The sequence below is a fragment of the Danio rerio genome, chromosome 13 (genome assembly GCF_052040795.2).
Source record: "Danio rerio strain M-AB ecotype USA chromosome 13, GRCz13ab, whole genome shotgun sequence".
Lineage (NCBI taxonomy): Eukaryota > Metazoa > Chordata > Actinopteri > Cypriniformes > Danionidae > Danio > Danio rerio.
In genome coordinates, this window is record NC_141033.1 from 2,367,058 (window position 1) to 2,384,585 (window position 17,528).

Below are 17,528 nucleotides of genomic sequence, written 5' to 3' on the forward strand. Positions count from 1 at the left end.
AAGGGACTAAGCCAAGAAGAAATTTAATGAATGAATGATATTATGAAATAAAAATGAAATCTATTAACATACATTATTACGGTTAAATTACTATTATTATTATGAATAATTATTACAATTATTCCGACTCCAATTTCATATAACCACTGATTTTCTTCTGGAGTTATATAATAATACAGTACTGTCATTCTTACACTATGGCGAAAGATTACCTCATGAATATTGATCAGATTTTGTTAAGTCCACTTTAAAACGCTGCGTTGTTTCCCTCCAACCATAAAGTGTCGCTCATAAATATGAATTTATAATCATTTATCTATATTTTTTCTCTATACTTAAAAATTAAAAATACTCCTTTAAGTTTTGCTGTTAAATTTACATGCTTATTTACCATTCCAACCATAAAGTTTGGCTCTATCTGTACTATTAAATTGGTATGTGGACTAAAATTAAAAGTAGCCTATGTCTCACAGCATTTTTAAAATTTTACTGATCACAAATTTTTTTAATTATTATTATTATTATTATTATTATTATTATTATTATTATTATTAAATAAACTCGTGCAGAAAAATACAAAAATACTAAATTAAGTTTAGCTGTTACGTTTACATGCGTATTTACACACTAATAAATGAACATTATTAATATCAAATAAATAACGTATATCTGCTCAGTGGTTTAAGTATAATCCCACTGCTTTTTCGTTGAGTCTAACAATTACTGATCCATAAATATTTTACATGGACAGAAAAATAGTTAAAACACTACTTTAGATTTTGCTATTAAATGTTTATTTACACCTCGTCTATATTTAATAACACATTATTTTTTTCTCACAGAGGGAGATAATAAAACAGTATTCAGGCTTATACTACGGCGAAGATGAGTTCTTTATGAATATTAATAAGATCAGATTAGATTTGCTGGGCATTCCTTCAATGCCAGCTGTGGAAGTCGTTGAATATTAATCAGATTACAGTGACGCGGTGTTATTTCCTTCCAACAGCGAAGGCGTGGCTTATGAATATTAAGTACTTCACCCTTTACCATAGTAGCTTTCGTACCTTAATTCGCGGACGGGAAGTAGCTGGACACAAGAGCTGCGCACCCACCTCACAAATCAGATGCTTACACTAGAATCCCGATAAAATTCACTTTAATTGAGTCAGAAGCATTGTTTAGCAATGTAAACATTAGCGGCTTCCCCGCTGCTGATAATAAGTGACGCGCGCGTGACGTGTGAGTGTTGTTAAAGTGAATCATCTGTACTGTAGAGATGCTGAGCTTTAAACAGGAGGCCTGAAATCCTCATTTTCAGCCCAAAAATCATCAGAAATCTTCAGCGCGATGGAGGAGATTCTGCGGAGGCTTCAGAAGGAGGCGTCGGGCAGTAAATACAGGGCGATCCGGGACTCCTGCGGTGTGGCGTGCGGTAAGAGGATGAGGATGATGATGGTGATGCACCTGCCTGACAGAAAACACTTAAATGCGCATTAAAAAGCACAGAGTCGCGAGTTCAGCCTGTTATAACACTGCTTTAATGCTTGAGAATTTAAACATGCAGCAAGAGCTCGTGTGTGTCCGCTTTACACGGATGTTTATCTAGAATCTGAATAGTAACAGCTGTTACTCTACTGTATTTACATATTAGCCTAAATACAGCACGAAGAAAGAAAGCAATGTCTAATACATATAACCCATAACATATACATTATTTACGACAGACACAAGTTTTTTGACGTGTTAGTTTTTATATTAGTGTTGAATATAGCTTGACTTTAAAGGGGACCTATTATATATATATATATATATATATATATATATATATATATATATATATATATATATATATATATATATATATTGTGTGTGTGTGTGTAAACTTTCAGCTCAAAATATCACACAAATGATGCTTATAACTCTCTGAAACTGACCCATATATAGGTTATGATCCTAATTGTGGCATTTTGCTGACTGTCGCTTTAAATTTAAATGTTCTTTTCAAAAGAGGGCGGAGCTACAAATGCATATGCATCAGTATAGTGGCTGATTCAGAACAGGACTAACGACATCTCTGTGGAAAACTCGATATGAAGACGACAGTATTTGTGAAATATAAAACTCCACATTTATAATCCTCTTATCTTCAGCAGGTCAAAATTCTAATGCTGGTCGGCTGCTTCTCACTTTGGGCTGTTTATGCTAATGAGGAAGAGATCATTGCTAATGAGGAGGATGATGATGGTGATGCACCTGCCTGACAGAAAACAGTCAAATGCGCATTAAAAAGCTCAGAGTCGCGAGTTCAGCCTGTTATAACACTGCTTTAATGCTTGAGAATGTAAACTTACAGCAAGAGCTCGTGTGTGTCCGCTTTACACGGATGCTTATCTAGAATCTGAATAGTAACAGCTGCTACTCTACTGTATTTACTTATTAGCTTAAGATACAGTACGAAGAAAGAAAGCAATGTCTAATGCATATAATCAATAACATATACTTTATTTATGGCAGAAACAAAAGTTTTTTGACTTGTTAATTTTTAGTTTAACTCTGTTTTTTAATGAAATATGTTAGTCAGAGAGGCACAGCATCAGATACTTAGAATCATTAGACATCAACTGCTCCAATGTGGTGGTAGAACAAAATTTGCTCACGTTTTCTTTCTCTCTGAGTAAAATATTACAATTATATATTCATGCATTAAGGGAAAAAATAATAACAACTGAATAATGTGGGCAGAGTAATACACAAAGGGTAAAGAGGCTGTACGGGTGCTTATATTACTTTAATATATCACGGCTATCAGCCAATCAAATTTGAGAACCAGACAGAACTGTTGTATTTAAAAAAAAAAATAAAAAAAATAATAATATATATATATATATATGTGTGTGTGTGTGTATATATTATTATTATATTATTATGTATATATATATATATATATATATATATATATATATATATATATATATATATATATATATATATATTTTTTACACATGTAATAATAATAATACTATTAAGATGTGTTAATTTTTATATTAGACCTATTATGCCCCTTTTTACAAGATGTAAAATAAGTCTTTGATGTCCCAAGAGAGTGTGTATGTGAAGTTTCAGCTCAAAATATCACACAAATAATGTTTATAACTCCAAATCTTTGATCCAAATTATGCCTAATTACCCTAACTTTAACCTAATTAACCTAGTTAAGTCTTTTAATATGGGCGGCGCGGTGGCGCAGTGGGTAGCGCTGTCACCTCACAGCAAGGTCGCTGCTTCGAGTCTCGATGGGGTCAGTTAGCATTTCTCCAGATGCTCTTTTTTCCCCCACAATTCCAAACACATGCTGTATAGGAGAATTGGGTAAGCTAAATTGTCCATTGTGTGTGTGTGTGTGTGTGTGTGTGTGTAAATGAGTGTGTACTGGCATCCGTTGCGTAAAACATCTGTTGGATAAGTTGGCGGTGCATTCCGCTGTGGTGACCCCTGATTAATAAAGAGACTAAAACGAAAAGAAAATGAATGAATGAATGAAGTCTTTAAATGTCACTTTAAGCTGAGTACTAGTGTCTTGAATAATATCTAATCTGATATTATGTGCTGTCATCATGGCAAAGAGAAAATAAATCAGTTGTTAGAAACGAGTTATTAAAACTATTATGATTAGAAATGTGCTGAAAAAATATTCCGAGGGGCTAATAATTCTGACTTGTATATTGTAATGATTAAATTAAAAATAAGTGTGAAGTGTTGTAGTTCTCCTAAATCTGTGTTCTAGCTCTGTGTTTAACTCATAGACTGTATGAGTGGATCATACCTCACTCTACAGCAGTTGTTCATGGTGATTTATGAGCTTCAGGAACGTGCCATAACTGACCTTTGAGTGTTTCTCACAGACCGTCACTCATGCTCTCTGATGCTCCACTCTTATACAGAATCAATCAATGGCAGAGAAAGGATAGATGGCTCCCAGATAGTCTGTAATACTTTGAATAGTTCTCGAAGTATGTGGTGTGTTTATTCATAAATTAAAGCATTTTAATTTGTTTGCGTTTTAATTAATAGTTAAGATGTGTTTGTGTGTGTGTGTGTGTGTGTGTGTATAGTATAGTCAGTATATATTGTATACAGTTGAAGCCAGAATTATAGTATATTTTTTCCCTAATTTCTGTGTAACGGAAAGATGTATTTTTTCAACACATTTCTGCATATAATAGTTTTAATAACTCATCTCTAATAACTGATTTATTTTATCTTTGCCATGATGACAGTAAATAATTTTAGACTAGATATTCTTCAAGACACTACTATTCAGCTTAAAGTGACATTTAAAGGCGTATAGGTTAATTAGGGTAAAGTTAGGGTAATTAAGGCAAGTCATTGTATAACTGTGGTTTGTTCTGGAGACTACCCAAAACTAATATAGCTTAAAGGGGCTAATAATACTGACCTTAAAATGCTTTAAAATAATTAATAACTGCTTTTATTCTTGCCAAAATAAAATAAATAAGACTTTCTCCAGAAGAATAATTACTATAGGAAATACTGTCAAAATTTCCTGAATCTGTTCAACATCATCAACTGTTTATATTATATTAACAACATTATATAAATTTCAAAGTGTTTTGTATAATTTGTCCTCCATTTTGTCTCATTTCTGTTTTTTGCAGAAACTCTTCAGGCTCAGAATGGATCAGTTAAAATATCACCATCTAAACTCAGGCAAGTGTTTTGATTTCACATACAGCCTTTAAATTGTCAATATTGCTCTCCCATAACCTGTATGCTCCATAGATCCATGAAAGTCCACATATACACATTTGTTATATTCTTTTTTCATATACAGATATTTTTTTTATATCAGTGTTGTTTTGTTTTTGTTTGTAGCATTACAATACTTTTGTGGTTTCTATGAATAGTTTGAATATTTATTTTCTTTTTCTTTTTTGTTCTAACTTTACTAATTTTGTTATCTAAATGTGTTTTTACATTGCTTGCATCTATTATTAAGTATGTCTCCTGTTGTTTTTTTAAGTTTTGCATGTCATTTCACTTCAACTAGGGTTGTCATGATACTGGAATTCGATACCAATCAGTACTGAAATTTTAAAAGCGTCCATTTCACGCGAACATTTGAGCGCTGATTTGCCATGGTGTTCACATGCTCAACAGAAATGACTGTGATTGGCTGGGAGGGTCATGAATTCACCAAACCACCGCTGTTTACTGAGTGTAACCACAGATACATTAACAATGGAGCGTTTTAAAGTCACGTCGATCAGCTGGTTTGCCTATAAGCGGACATATGAGGGATCCACTGATGAATCGCAGCTTGAAAACGCTCCAGTGTCCCTGTATCTGTGGTTACACTCAGTAAACAGCGGTGAGTTCGGTGAACTGATGACCTTCACAGCCAATCACAGTCATTTCTGTTGAGCTTGTAAACACAATGGCAAATCAGCGCTGTTTAAGAACGCGCTCAACAGTGCTCAAATATTAGCGGGAAATGGCCGTTTTCAAAATTTTTGTATCGATTGATACCGAATTCCAGTTTCGTGACATCGCTGTTTTAGGTTGTATGCACACAGTGAACCTGCATTTCCAAAAATATACCCTTATTTTTGTTGATTCAGGGTCATAAACATTTCTTTCCATAGGGTCAATATACTCTATAAAAACAAATTGACCGAATTTACACTTAGAAAAGGTACTAAATTGTGTTATATATAGTAGAGCTGCACATTTATATCGCAAAAGTATTGTTATCGCGATAATAGTATATGAAGAATAGGTATCACAGACACCTGTGATAATTACATTCATTTTAATCATTGGTTGTTTATCTGAACTAATCAGATGAGGCCTTACTATCTTTAGCCCCGCCTCCCCAGTAGCTGCTGTTCTGCTATTGGCTGCAGTGACTCAAAGCTGAACCCAGAGCTGAAAATAAACACTGATGGGCGGAGTCGAGATGACAGCAGCCAATCAAAGACAGGATATCTGCTGAGGTTTTCACTCATTCAGTGTTTTAGAGACTAAACGTTTGCACCTCAACACAATTTTTTTTTTTGTCTGAATTAGAAGTAATCAGATCTGAAGAATGTCGTTTACCTGCTAATTTTACCACTATAAAATAAATAAATTATATTAAAGCATAGCTAATAAAAAATAGCATTTATATAGGGACATAATACATCATAAGAGATATCGTTATTTTAATACTCAACAACAACATCACATATTTCCCCAGTATCGTGCAGCCCTAGCTTGTATGCACACAGTGAAAATGCATTACCGGATTGTACTTCTCATTTTCCTAGCTCTACAATATGTTTGAAAGGAGTTCCTCGATTTATGATTCTTCATTCAGCAGATGCTTTAATCTGTGATTCATCAGAGGGAGACAGTAACATTAAAATGCTTCAATGCAAACTCTTTCTTTCATGCTCTGGAGTGTTAAGCGTGGACTATTTTTGTGCAGAGAGAAGTGTTTATTCCCTCTTCAGTTGGCGCTGGAGTCTAAAAACACCAAACTGGCACAGACGGCCCTCACTGGGATGCAGGTGCGCTCATTTCTGAACATTTCACACTTTTAAAAGACATTTCACCGATACGGCACTGCAAATAAAGCTATTCTGTCAGTGTTTCTCACACAGGGGTTTATCTTTTGCGTGAAATGTTGGCAGACTCTTTTATTTAGAGGACAGAAAGCATCACCTTGATGACTCTGCCGACTGCAGAGAAGAAATCCTCTACTTAAAACAAAGCTTTGTAATGTGTGTATTCTGCTGTTGTTCTCTGACAGAAGATCCTGTGTGAGGATTGTTTTCTCGCGGTGGAAGCAGAAGCTCCAGAGAAACAACTGTTGGGTCAAATCCTGGAAGCTGTCAGAGTGACGCCGAGCCTCCATGAAGACCTGCAGGTGGAGGTTATGAAGGTCTGTGTGTGTTTATGTAAAGGCCTGCAAGAAGAGCTGGGCTAGTCAGCGTCCAAAAACTGTTGCTTCTAGCAGGATTATTCAATGCAGTGTCAGTGTAATTGGATGAATGTGCAGCATTACTGGCACGCAGACCTCCCTAGACACTGTGTGTTCCCGTTCCTGTTACAGCTGGATCTTTTATGCCTTTTCAGATAGTCTTGTAGTGTGTAATGTAGGGGTTTGTGAATGTTAAAAGCCCTGCAGAGTTTAAAGCTCTGGATGCAGATAAATGGTGCTATTGTCTTCCAAAAGTAAGAAACAATTGTGGATTCTTGTAAGTATTACCAGTTATAATTTCTACTCAAAGCCAGTCTCTGGTTTGTATTGGTTCTCAAATGATGTCTGTTTTAAGTCTCAAAAGTTGCAGCTGTGTTGTAATTGAGTATCAAACCAACACCATAGTTACTTTTTGTATAACTTTGTATGTAAGTGGTGAGGAAATTCAGATATGGATGTTAGCTTCCTGACATGAGCGGGGAAGTGTAATCTGTAATGATATCTGACCAATCAAAACATTAGTATGGTTATCTGGCCAATCAGAGCAGAGTAGTGTTATGTGGCCAATCAGAGCAGGGTATGGTTAAAGGACTGATTGGTGCATAGCAGGGCCAACAGACTGATCAGAGCAAAGGAAGGCTAAGTGACCAATTAGAAGACAGTAAGGTTGTTTGGCCAATCAGAGCAGAGCATACAGCCTTCTGACCCTTAGAAAAAATAGGGTCATTTGACCAGTGAGAGGACAGTAGGGTTATCTGGCTATTCAGAGCAGAGCATGGTTATCTGACCGATTAGTGCAGAGGTGCCTGACTGAAGGCAAAGTGACCAATCAGTAGAGAGTATGGTTATCTGGCTAGTTAGAGCATAGTTGAGCCTTTTGGTCAGCTATAACAAAGGTCGGCCATCTGACCAATCAGATCAAAGTGGTGTAGTCTGACGAATCTGAGCATAGTAGGGTTATCTGGCCAATCAGAGCATAGTAGGGTTATCTGGCCAATCAGAGCAAAGTAGTGTTATCTGGCCAATCAGAGCAGAGTTTAGAGCTTTTTGACCAATAACAACAAAAATGGGTTCATTTGACCAATCAGAGCAGAGTATGGTTATATGACTGATTAACGCATAGTAAGGCCAACTGACTGATCAGAACAAAGGAAGGCTTGGTGACTATTTAGAAGAGAGTAGTGTTATCTGGCCAATCAGAGCAGAGTATAGAGCTTTCGGACCAATAACAACAAAAAAGGGGTTTATTTGACCAATCAGAGCAGAGTATGGTTATCTTGACAAATCAGAGAATAAGCCTTCTGACCAATTAGAAAAAAGTACGTTCATTTGATCTGTCAGAGGAGAGTAGGGTATGCTGGCCAATCAGATCAGAGTACAGCTTTATGATCAACTAGAAGAAAGTAGGGCAATCAAAGTATAGTAGGGTTATCTGACCAATTAAAACAAATCCTAGCCAATCAGAGCACGGCAAGGCCTTCTGACCTATTAGTACAAAGTTTAGAGCTATTTGACCAATCTGAGCAAAGTGGGGCCAACTGACCAATCAGAACAAAATAGGGTTATTTGGCCAATCAGAGCAGAGTATAAAGCTTTCTGATCAATTACGACAAAAGGTGTCCATTTGACCAATCAGAGCATATGCCCTCTGACCAATTAGACAAAAGTAGGTCCAGTTTACCAATCAGAGGAGAGTAGGATAATCTGGCCAATCAGAGCTGAGTACAGCCTTATGATCAACTAAAACAAAGTGGGAAAAGCTGACCAATCAGAGCAAAGTGGTGTAATCGGACCAATCAGAGTATAGTAGGGTTATCTCACCAGAGTATAGAGCTTTCTGACCAATTACAACAAAAGGGGTTCATTTGACCAATCAGGGCAGAGTATGGTTATCCTGTGCAATCAGAGCATAGGCCTTCTGACCAATTAGAAAGAAATAGGTCCATTTGACCAGTCAGTGGAGAGTAGGGTAAGCTGGCCAATCAGCAGAGTACAGCCTTATCATCAACTAGAACAAAGTAAGGCAATCTGACCAACAGGGCAGAGTGGTGTAATCGGACCAATCAAAACAGAATAGGGTTATCAGGCCAATCAAATCAGAGTATAGAGCTTTCTGACCCATTTCAACAAAAAAATGGTCCATTTGACCAATCAGAGCAGAGTATGGTTATCTGACCAACTAGAACATATGGGGGGACAACTGACCAATCAGAGCAGAATAAGGTTATCTGACCATTCAACACAGAATATGAAGCTTTCTGACCAATAACAACAAACTATATCAATTTGATCAGAGCAGAGTACGGTTATATGGTAGACCAGAGCAGAGTAGGCTCTCAGAAAGGCGGGGTTTAGAAAGTGGATTCTTGAACCAACTGTCTCATACACTGAGAGGAAAAAGCTGATGCTGCATAAAATTAGGGAATGTCATGTTTTTAACCGTGTATTAATATAAACCTGTTGAAGGAGACCTCCAAAATGAAATGAGCAATGTTTAAAATAACATCATGTTTTGTGTTGTAGGTCCTACTTTGCGTCACCTACTCCTCGACCTTCGAGATCACTGGCCGCAACATCTTGAAAATTGCTGAGGTAAGAGCAACGTTTTTGGCCATTGACCGACTAAATGAAAGAGCAAATTGAAACTGTTAATCTAAAGTGAATTTGGCAAGACTCTAATTGAAGTCCTTGTCAAAGGGCGTCTATTCTTAAAGAGTGCTGCGCTGTAATGCTACTTTAATGAGGACACTGCAGAGTTTGCTTCCCACTTGATCCACAAAACCTGCTGAGATCTTCGTTGCAGGACCATTACGTTTGTTATTTTCTACATGATTTATTTTCATACCAGTTATTCATTTTCCTTCGGATGCCCTTCCAGCTGCAACCCAGTACTGGGAAACATCTGTACACTCTCATATTCACACACACACTCTTAGTCTACGGCCAATTTAGTTGATCAATTCCCCTATAGTGCATGTGTTTGGACTGTGGGGGAAACCGGAGCACCCGGAGGAAACCCACGCCAACATGGGGAGAACATGCAAACTCCACACAGAAATGCCAACTGACCTAGCTGGGACTCAAACCAGTGACCTTCTTGCTGTGAGGTGACAGTGCTAACCACTAAATTGCATATACTGTACACTAGTATCAAAGAGTTTCCTTCAAAGCGATGAGCTCTCGCTCTGCTTGACTGATAGGGTTTCTCCTGGTGTTTGTGTGTCTAACTCTGTTCTGGTGGCCATAAACAGCTCATAAAAGCACATCATCATCATCATCATCATGTGTGAAGGGGTCTGGTTGTGCCAGATGTCTCCTGTTTTTCACACAGGGATCAGGACATAAGTATTGAGCTAAAGCAGAGCACGTCCAGTCACACAGCAGACACATAAACTACCCAGACACACATTGCATTTGAGGTAGGGCTGCGCGATAAGTGCATATTGAAAGATTTTCGTATGCCGGATGCCGTATTAAGACCCGTAACCGTCTTCAGATTGTTGTCCAGTTATATTTAGGATTAATTTCTGTTATTTACTTAGAATAATAATTGTATAATAACAACAATACTGTTATTTATTTATAGTTATATATATTTTTTGTTTTATATATATATATATATATATATATATATATATATATATTTATATATATATATATATATATATATATATATATATATATATATATATATATATATATATATATATATATATATATATATATATATATAGTCAATATATATAAAAAAATTATATATATATATATTATTTTTAATAATATATAAATATTTATATAAATTTATTTATATATATTTATTTATTTTTATTTTTTTGAAGGGGGTGCTGTGCCCCAGTAGAGCTTTATGTCTAGCAATGCCCCTGCTTCAATGGTAAAAGCAATGTTGTGACGAGTGCAGTTGATTGCGTTAGTGACAACTAGTGGATTTTTTTTGGCATAACATACTTCCAGATGGTAGAGATGGCTCAATCAGGTTTAGTTAAGTTATGTCCTCCTCTCAGTAAAATATAGTCTGTCAAAATATGGTCAACCATTTGGTCGAGCAGCAAGTTAAAGGGTTGATTATTCACCTTAGGAATATCAATGTGCACTAGCAAAAGAAACACTGTAAATTTGGATTTCAAGCGGACTTTGTTCCTATAATGCAAGATTTTTTGTTATTATTATTATTAATAAAGGTGTACGGCTCAGTGGCACACAATGAACCCTCTAAATATTTTCCTCTTATCAACGGTGTGTTGCTATGGTTACAAGTGTCAGTGTTCACAGATGCCACGTCTTCAGTCCCTCTTCCATGAGCCGCTCAACAGCAGATGCTCGGCGGTCACTCTGTTTGCTCACTTGTAGATTCTACTGAGATGCAAAATAATCAGATTTTTGCTTTGAAAGAACATTATTTTGCTTACCCCATGGCAGCACGGTGGCTCAATGGTTAGCACTGTCCCCTTACAGCAAGAAGCTCCCTGGTTCAAGTCCCAGTTGGGTCAGTTTTCTGTGTGGAGTTTGCATGTTCTGCCCGTGTTGGTGTGGGTTTCTTCCTGGTGCTCTGGTTTCCCCCACAGTCCAAACACATGCGCTATAAGGGAATTGATTAAACTAAATTACCCGTTGTGTATGAATGCGAGTGTGTGTGTGTGTGTGTGTGTGAATGAGTTGCAGTTGGAGGAGGAGTCTGTTGTAATAACTCTCTGCAAACACATTATCCCATATTTAGGAAATGCCTACTTTACTACATCCAATCAGCTCGCAGCAGAAAAAACAAGCCACACCCACTGTTTTCTCATTTAATATTCCGTTTCTCTAGGAACTGCGTCACAATATGGAAAAAAATAAACGGTCGCAGCTTCCGGTTCATGCAGACTATCTTCTCTGTACTCCACATACTCAATATAATCTCTGTACTCCACTGTAAATGAGGCTAACTTTTTAAGCTTTGTCATTAGGATTTGCTGAAAATCTGTGTTGTTGTTTCTCTAGGTATGTATAGAGACGTATATATCCAGTTGTCATCAGCGCAGTATCAACACGGCGGTCAGAGCCACTCTCAGCCAGATTCTTGGAGACCTCACTCTACAGCTACGCCATAGACAAGAAAACACAGTGAGTCACGTGCTATAAGACTTCAACTGAGCTTCAATAAAAACAAACGCATGTCTATACAGAATGTCAGTGGTGGGATTCTGTGTACACATAATTTACAATAAGGTCTCATTTGTTTATTGAAACGGTTTAATCTGCAAAAACAACCCTCCTGAATATACTTTATCCGGTTTGTTACACTGCTACTTGCTACAAAACATAGACATTAGACACAAAACATTGTTCTGAGCCATAATAGTTTATGAATTCTTTAATTAAACACAAAACTGATAGAAACGTAACTGGCTGAATGGAGTATACACTAACCTGCGCATTTTTCAGACAGTCCAAAAAAGTCAAAACATGACAGACAAGCAGATACAAACTGTATGATTGTGGATGTAATTACATAAATGTGAATTTATTCACTGACCCTCAAGATTATTCAAAGTTTCCACATGAGTCTAGGTTATTTAGCTGTTGTTATCTGGGAATCAGCCGTGTAAAAACTAAAGTTAACACATTAAATCTACTATTATAAAGTATTTGTCTAGGACTTTTTTAGTATTTCAGGCATCATCAGATTGTATTATTTAGATTGTATTGTTATTGTAATGAGTGTGTTTGTATCTTTACAGGATGTTGATGGTGAAGAACAGTGTATTCCTGTGCACCAGCGCAAAGGTATGCTGATGAACTAATCAAAACTGAAAACATGTCTACGGCCAAGCAAAGAAAGACTAGGTTTTCAATACAGCTTATCCACTGAACTGTCCATTATATCATTTGCATTTCGCTGATAAAAGGACAACTACTATATTTAACCATCAATAAAGATAACAGTGGCTATAGTGGCTCTGTTCTGAAGTCTACTTATTAGATTCCTACAGTTGAAGTCAGATTTATTAGGCCCTCTGAATAAGTTTTCCCCAATTTCTAATAACTGATTTTGTTTATCTTGGCTATGATGCATTTTGGCGTCAGTTAATGGTAAAGTATGTTTATGCATGTATGTATGTTTTCAGATGTCTCTCCCAGTACTGAGGCGCTGTATGAAGATGTTGTCATGGTTCTCACTGTTTTCTGTGACAAACTGGAGTCCGTCTCAAAGTAAGCGTTACATATTATCAGCTACTTATTATATACTTTTAGACTCAAGATTATTGATTACTGTTATATGCAGTGTTTGCTTTGCATCACTTTTACTGTAAATAAACAATTTATTTTTTATTAGTATCGACTAATAGTATTGCATTTATGTCAGAAACAGTCATACTGTATCTCAAACATACTTTAATGGTTTTGAAGCTCACTCCTCTAATAATGAAATCAGAATGTGATTTATTAGTTTAATAAGAGAGACGTTCTTTTCTTTTGGATATTTCTGTATTTTTTAATTGAATTACTAATTATTTTGTTTTATTTTTTCCTTTATTTTTTGCTATTTTATTTTAACTTCATTTTTTATTTTTATATTTAAATTTAAATATATGCTTTGCTTTATTTATTTTTTTAGCTTTATTTTATTACATTTTTTGCTTAATTTTTTGTTTAATACATTTCTTTTGCTATTTAATTACATTTATTTTCTTGCTTTATTTAATTTTTTTGCAATTAAAATCTTTGGTATTTAATTTAATTATTTTTTTTATTTCTTTGTTTTATTTTTGCTTTATTTTATTTTTATTATTTTATTTTTTATAACTTTTTGCTATTTAATTACATTTATTTTCTTGCTTTTTTATTTCTGCTTTATTTTTTGTTTTATTTAATACATTTTTTACAATAAATTTTTTGGTATTTAATTTAAATGAATTGTTTGCTTTGTTTTTTGCTTTATTTAATTTTTTATTATTTTATTTGAATTTAACTTTTTTATTTACATTTTTGCTTTATTAAAATGTTTGCTTTATTTTATTTATGTTTTGATTTGTTTTATTAAATTTTTTATTTTATCTTTTGCTTTTAATTGTTTGCTTTTATTTATTTGTTTTATTTTACATAATTTTTTTGGCTATTTTATTTTTTGCTATTTAGTTTATTGCTTTATTTAATTGTTTGCATTATTTTATTAAACATCTTTTCTTTGTTTTATTTAATAATGTTTGCTATTTAATTTTTCACTTTATTTAATAAATTTTTGCTTAATTTTTTTAAATTAATCTTATTATTTTTTATTTTAGTGAAAACCAGCTGCTGCAGCTGTTGTACCTGGAGTCTATTTTGTCCATGCTCAGCAGCTGTCCTCCCACAATGCACCTGCAGCGAAACTTCACTGACCTAGTCTGGTGAGACACTTCTTTATTTCCACTGCACACTGCATACTGTCAGTGTAGGCATTTTAACTAGTTAAAGTAGCTCAACTAACACTTTATCTGTAATTAATGGGGTAATCTTGTTTTTTCTTTTGACATTACATTATTTAGCTTACACACTGGCAGATTATTTTGCTTGTTTTAAGGAAAAACTCACTCTGAGAAGAGCCTATTTCTGCATCTCACAGGAAGCAGTTATGTCCCACCCTGGTGGTGATAATGGGAAACCCAGCGAGTGATAAGAGCATCACCTCTGCTCATGGCGCTCAGTGTCAGGACTCAGTATCAGCCCCGGGGTCAGCGGTTCTGGATCAGGGCAGGGGTTCGGGATGCTCCTCTAGTGCTCCGCTTATGATTGGGCCGGTGGTCCGGACCATCTGCTATGTGGCTGCAGAGTTGGTGCGTCTGGTAGGCTGTGTCGAGTCCATGAAACCTGTTTTGCAGTCTCTGTACCACCGTATTCTGCTCTACCCGCCACCCCAACACAGAGTGGAGGCCATTAAGATTATGAAAGAGGTAAAGAATGATCATACGACACACTAAACTGAAGTTAAATACTGTATGAGCAGGCTTTATATAGGGCTGGGCGATATGATAAAAATATCCTGATAACGATATTTTAGGGCTGCATGATACTGGGAAAATATATAATATGCAATATCAATGATATTGAGAATGCTATAGACCTTTTTCATGGCTGCTGCATGGAGGGCGCCATAGCGACCAGCGTCTTCCGGTAGAATGCTAAAAACTTCCGTTTACAGCGTGTACAACTGGTAATTTGCGCTCCGAAAATGGGTTTCAATAACGTTTTTAATGGATAACAGAGTGTTTTTGTGACACAACTTAGAAATGTGTCTGTTAAAGCCGTTATAATCTGTCACATGTGGTTCAAGCGCGTCAGAAATACGAGAAAAACGTTCTCCTAGTTCACGTGTCTGCCGTCAGAAATACAGTGTGTGTGTGCGTTCCCGGCATAACTTAACAGGTATGAAAGTCGTGCAATTTACAAAAATGAGCAATAAAAGTCTGTTATTGATGCTCTGCTGCTGATTTGCTGTTCATTCTAATCGCGAGCCGTTTGTGTTTTATTTCGTGTGTTGTTTTCACCACGGTTTGTGTTTTTCTGTCATTTGGAAATGACACTAGCCTATATTTTCACTTTGTCAGCGTTATTAAATCAGTGTGTCAGTGGCACAGTACAGGCTGCGTGTGTGTGTCACATTTTGGTGAACTACATTAGTTTGGGCTGGTTATATATTTGAAATAAAGAGAAACTGTTGACTTTAGCGATGACGAGGCTTCATTTAAACTGCAGAAGATGCCGTCTGACAGCGAGGGGAAAACGCCTCACAGCAGCTGTTTTCCATCCTATTAGATCGCATTTCTGTAAATGATCAGTCCAGGAGATGCTGCTGATGGACAACAGTGTTAGTTCAAAGAGGATAAAAGCAGGTAAAATAGATTAAAACTATCGTTTCAAAGCTGTCCAAATGTGACTGTTTACACGCATCAGCTGCCGACCGGAAGTTCTTCGCATTCTCCTTGCGCATACACGCAAAGCATAATGGGTAATTTTGCATTCCAAGAAAAAGGTGTATTGCTATTGCTATTGTGTTGTCCAGCACAGAATGGAGGCCATTACAATTATGAAAGAGGTAAAAAAAAATAAGCCTACGACACTCCAAACTAAAGTTAAATATTGTACCAGCAGATTACATTCTGATAAAATCATCCCGTTAAATTTCATGATAACGATATGTTATCACTACCTACTGCGCTACTGCGTCGCCTCCAATGCATAATGTAACATAAGTAATTGATCACAGATGTCTGCAGTACTTTTATCATGATAACGATACTTTTGCGATATATTGTGCAGCCCTACTGTATATAACACAATTGAGTACCTTTTCTAACTTTAAATTTGGTCAATTAATGATAGGATAGTTATGATAGGACATTATTTGGCTGAAATACAACTACTGAACAATCTAGAAAAATATGCAATGTTGTTAATGAGTATTGCGATAACGATATTTCTTACGATATGACGTTTCCTTATAAATATGCTATTATTGTACCGACTTGGGGGAGTGGGGAGGTGGTTCGGGAGTTGTAGATACAGATAGTAAGGTCCAATCTGATTTAGATAAACAACCAATGCATAAAGCAAATGTAATTTATCACAGATGTTTGTTTATTGCAATGACGATACTTTTATCGTGATAACGATAGTTTTGCGATATATTGTGCAGCCCTGTTGTTTACAACACAATTAAGTAAAAAAGTGTACATTATGTCAATTAATAGTTTACATATTTATTGACCCTCAATTTTTTGGGGAAAATGAGATTTATAGGTCATCTGAGAGCTGAAGAAATATTATTGGCTTTGATATATTGTTTGTAAGTGTAGGACAACTTTTGACTCAAATACATGTAGCGAGGCAGAGGGAAAACACAAACACAGTGACGTAAGTTACAAACAATTCCCCCGGAGGGTGCTTTATTTACAAAGGTGATAGGTGCAAATACGGTGCTCTTCGTAGTGTTGGTGCTCAAGTGCTCCGGGGAGAATGTGAAGGATGGTGAGAGTTCGGTTGTCGGATCGTTCACGAGCTGGAGTCCGCTGTGGGAGAAACAGAGAGAGAGACAAGCGTTAGCACAGGGAGTCATGTGTAAATGAAGCTCATCTTCCTCCTGTGTGGGGCTGGCTTATATCTCTCTCTGGCTGATGAGGTCCAGCTGTGAGCGATCCGGTGCTGATGAGGTTCCAGCTGGGGTGAATATGTGACCAGGGCGACGTGGCATCAGTAGACTCGCTACATTCAGCTATGGACCATTTCAGTGTGTTGATGTCATAAGAGGCAATTCAATCATAACTTAAAGGGCCATGAAACCCCCTCGTTTCAGCAGGGTGTTTTCACACCTCTTCTTTGGAAAAAGTCAGAAAAGTGGGCGTGTCCAGCTCTGTTTAGGGGGGAGTGTCGGAGGAAGAAAAGTGGGATGGTGTGGGAGTGTCTATTTGGGCACGCGCGAGTTTCAGAGTCAAAATACACACACACACATACACATACAGCAGAAAGTGATGGTGTTTAACCTACATGGACATCTGTAGTCGAATTA

At 36.3% G+C, this 17,528-nt stretch overlaps 1 protein-coding gene across 2 annotated transcripts in view; it reads left to right on the forward strand.

Annotated features, from left to right (window-relative positions):
• The first annotated feature begins 1,063 nt into the window (after positions 1-1,063).
• arfgef3 (ARFGEF family member 3) overlaps positions 1,064-17,528 on the forward strand; it is a 973,876-nt gene continuing 957,411 nt past the window's right edge. For both annotated transcript variants that reach the window (XR_015505571.1, XM_087278778.1), the window contains exons 1-10: positions 1,064-1,435; positions 4,680-4,731; positions 6,491-6,572; positions 6,815-6,946; positions 9,509-9,577; positions 11,984-12,106; positions 12,724-12,769; positions 13,111-13,195; positions 14,269-14,373; positions 14,589-14,916. Coding sequence is in view for 1 of the 2 variants with exons in the window: in XM_087278778.1 (XP_087134904.1) it covers positions 1,351-1,435; positions 4,680-4,731; positions 6,491-6,572; positions 6,815-6,946; positions 9,509-9,577; positions 11,984-12,106; positions 12,724-12,769; positions 13,111-13,195; positions 14,269-14,373; positions 14,589-14,916 (1,107 nt within the window). In the remaining variant the exon portion in view is untranslated. The remainder of the gene's footprint in view (positions 1,436-4,679; positions 4,732-6,490; positions 6,573-6,814; positions 6,947-9,508; positions 9,578-11,983; positions 12,107-12,723; positions 12,770-13,110; positions 13,196-14,268; positions 14,374-14,588; positions 14,917-17,528) is intronic.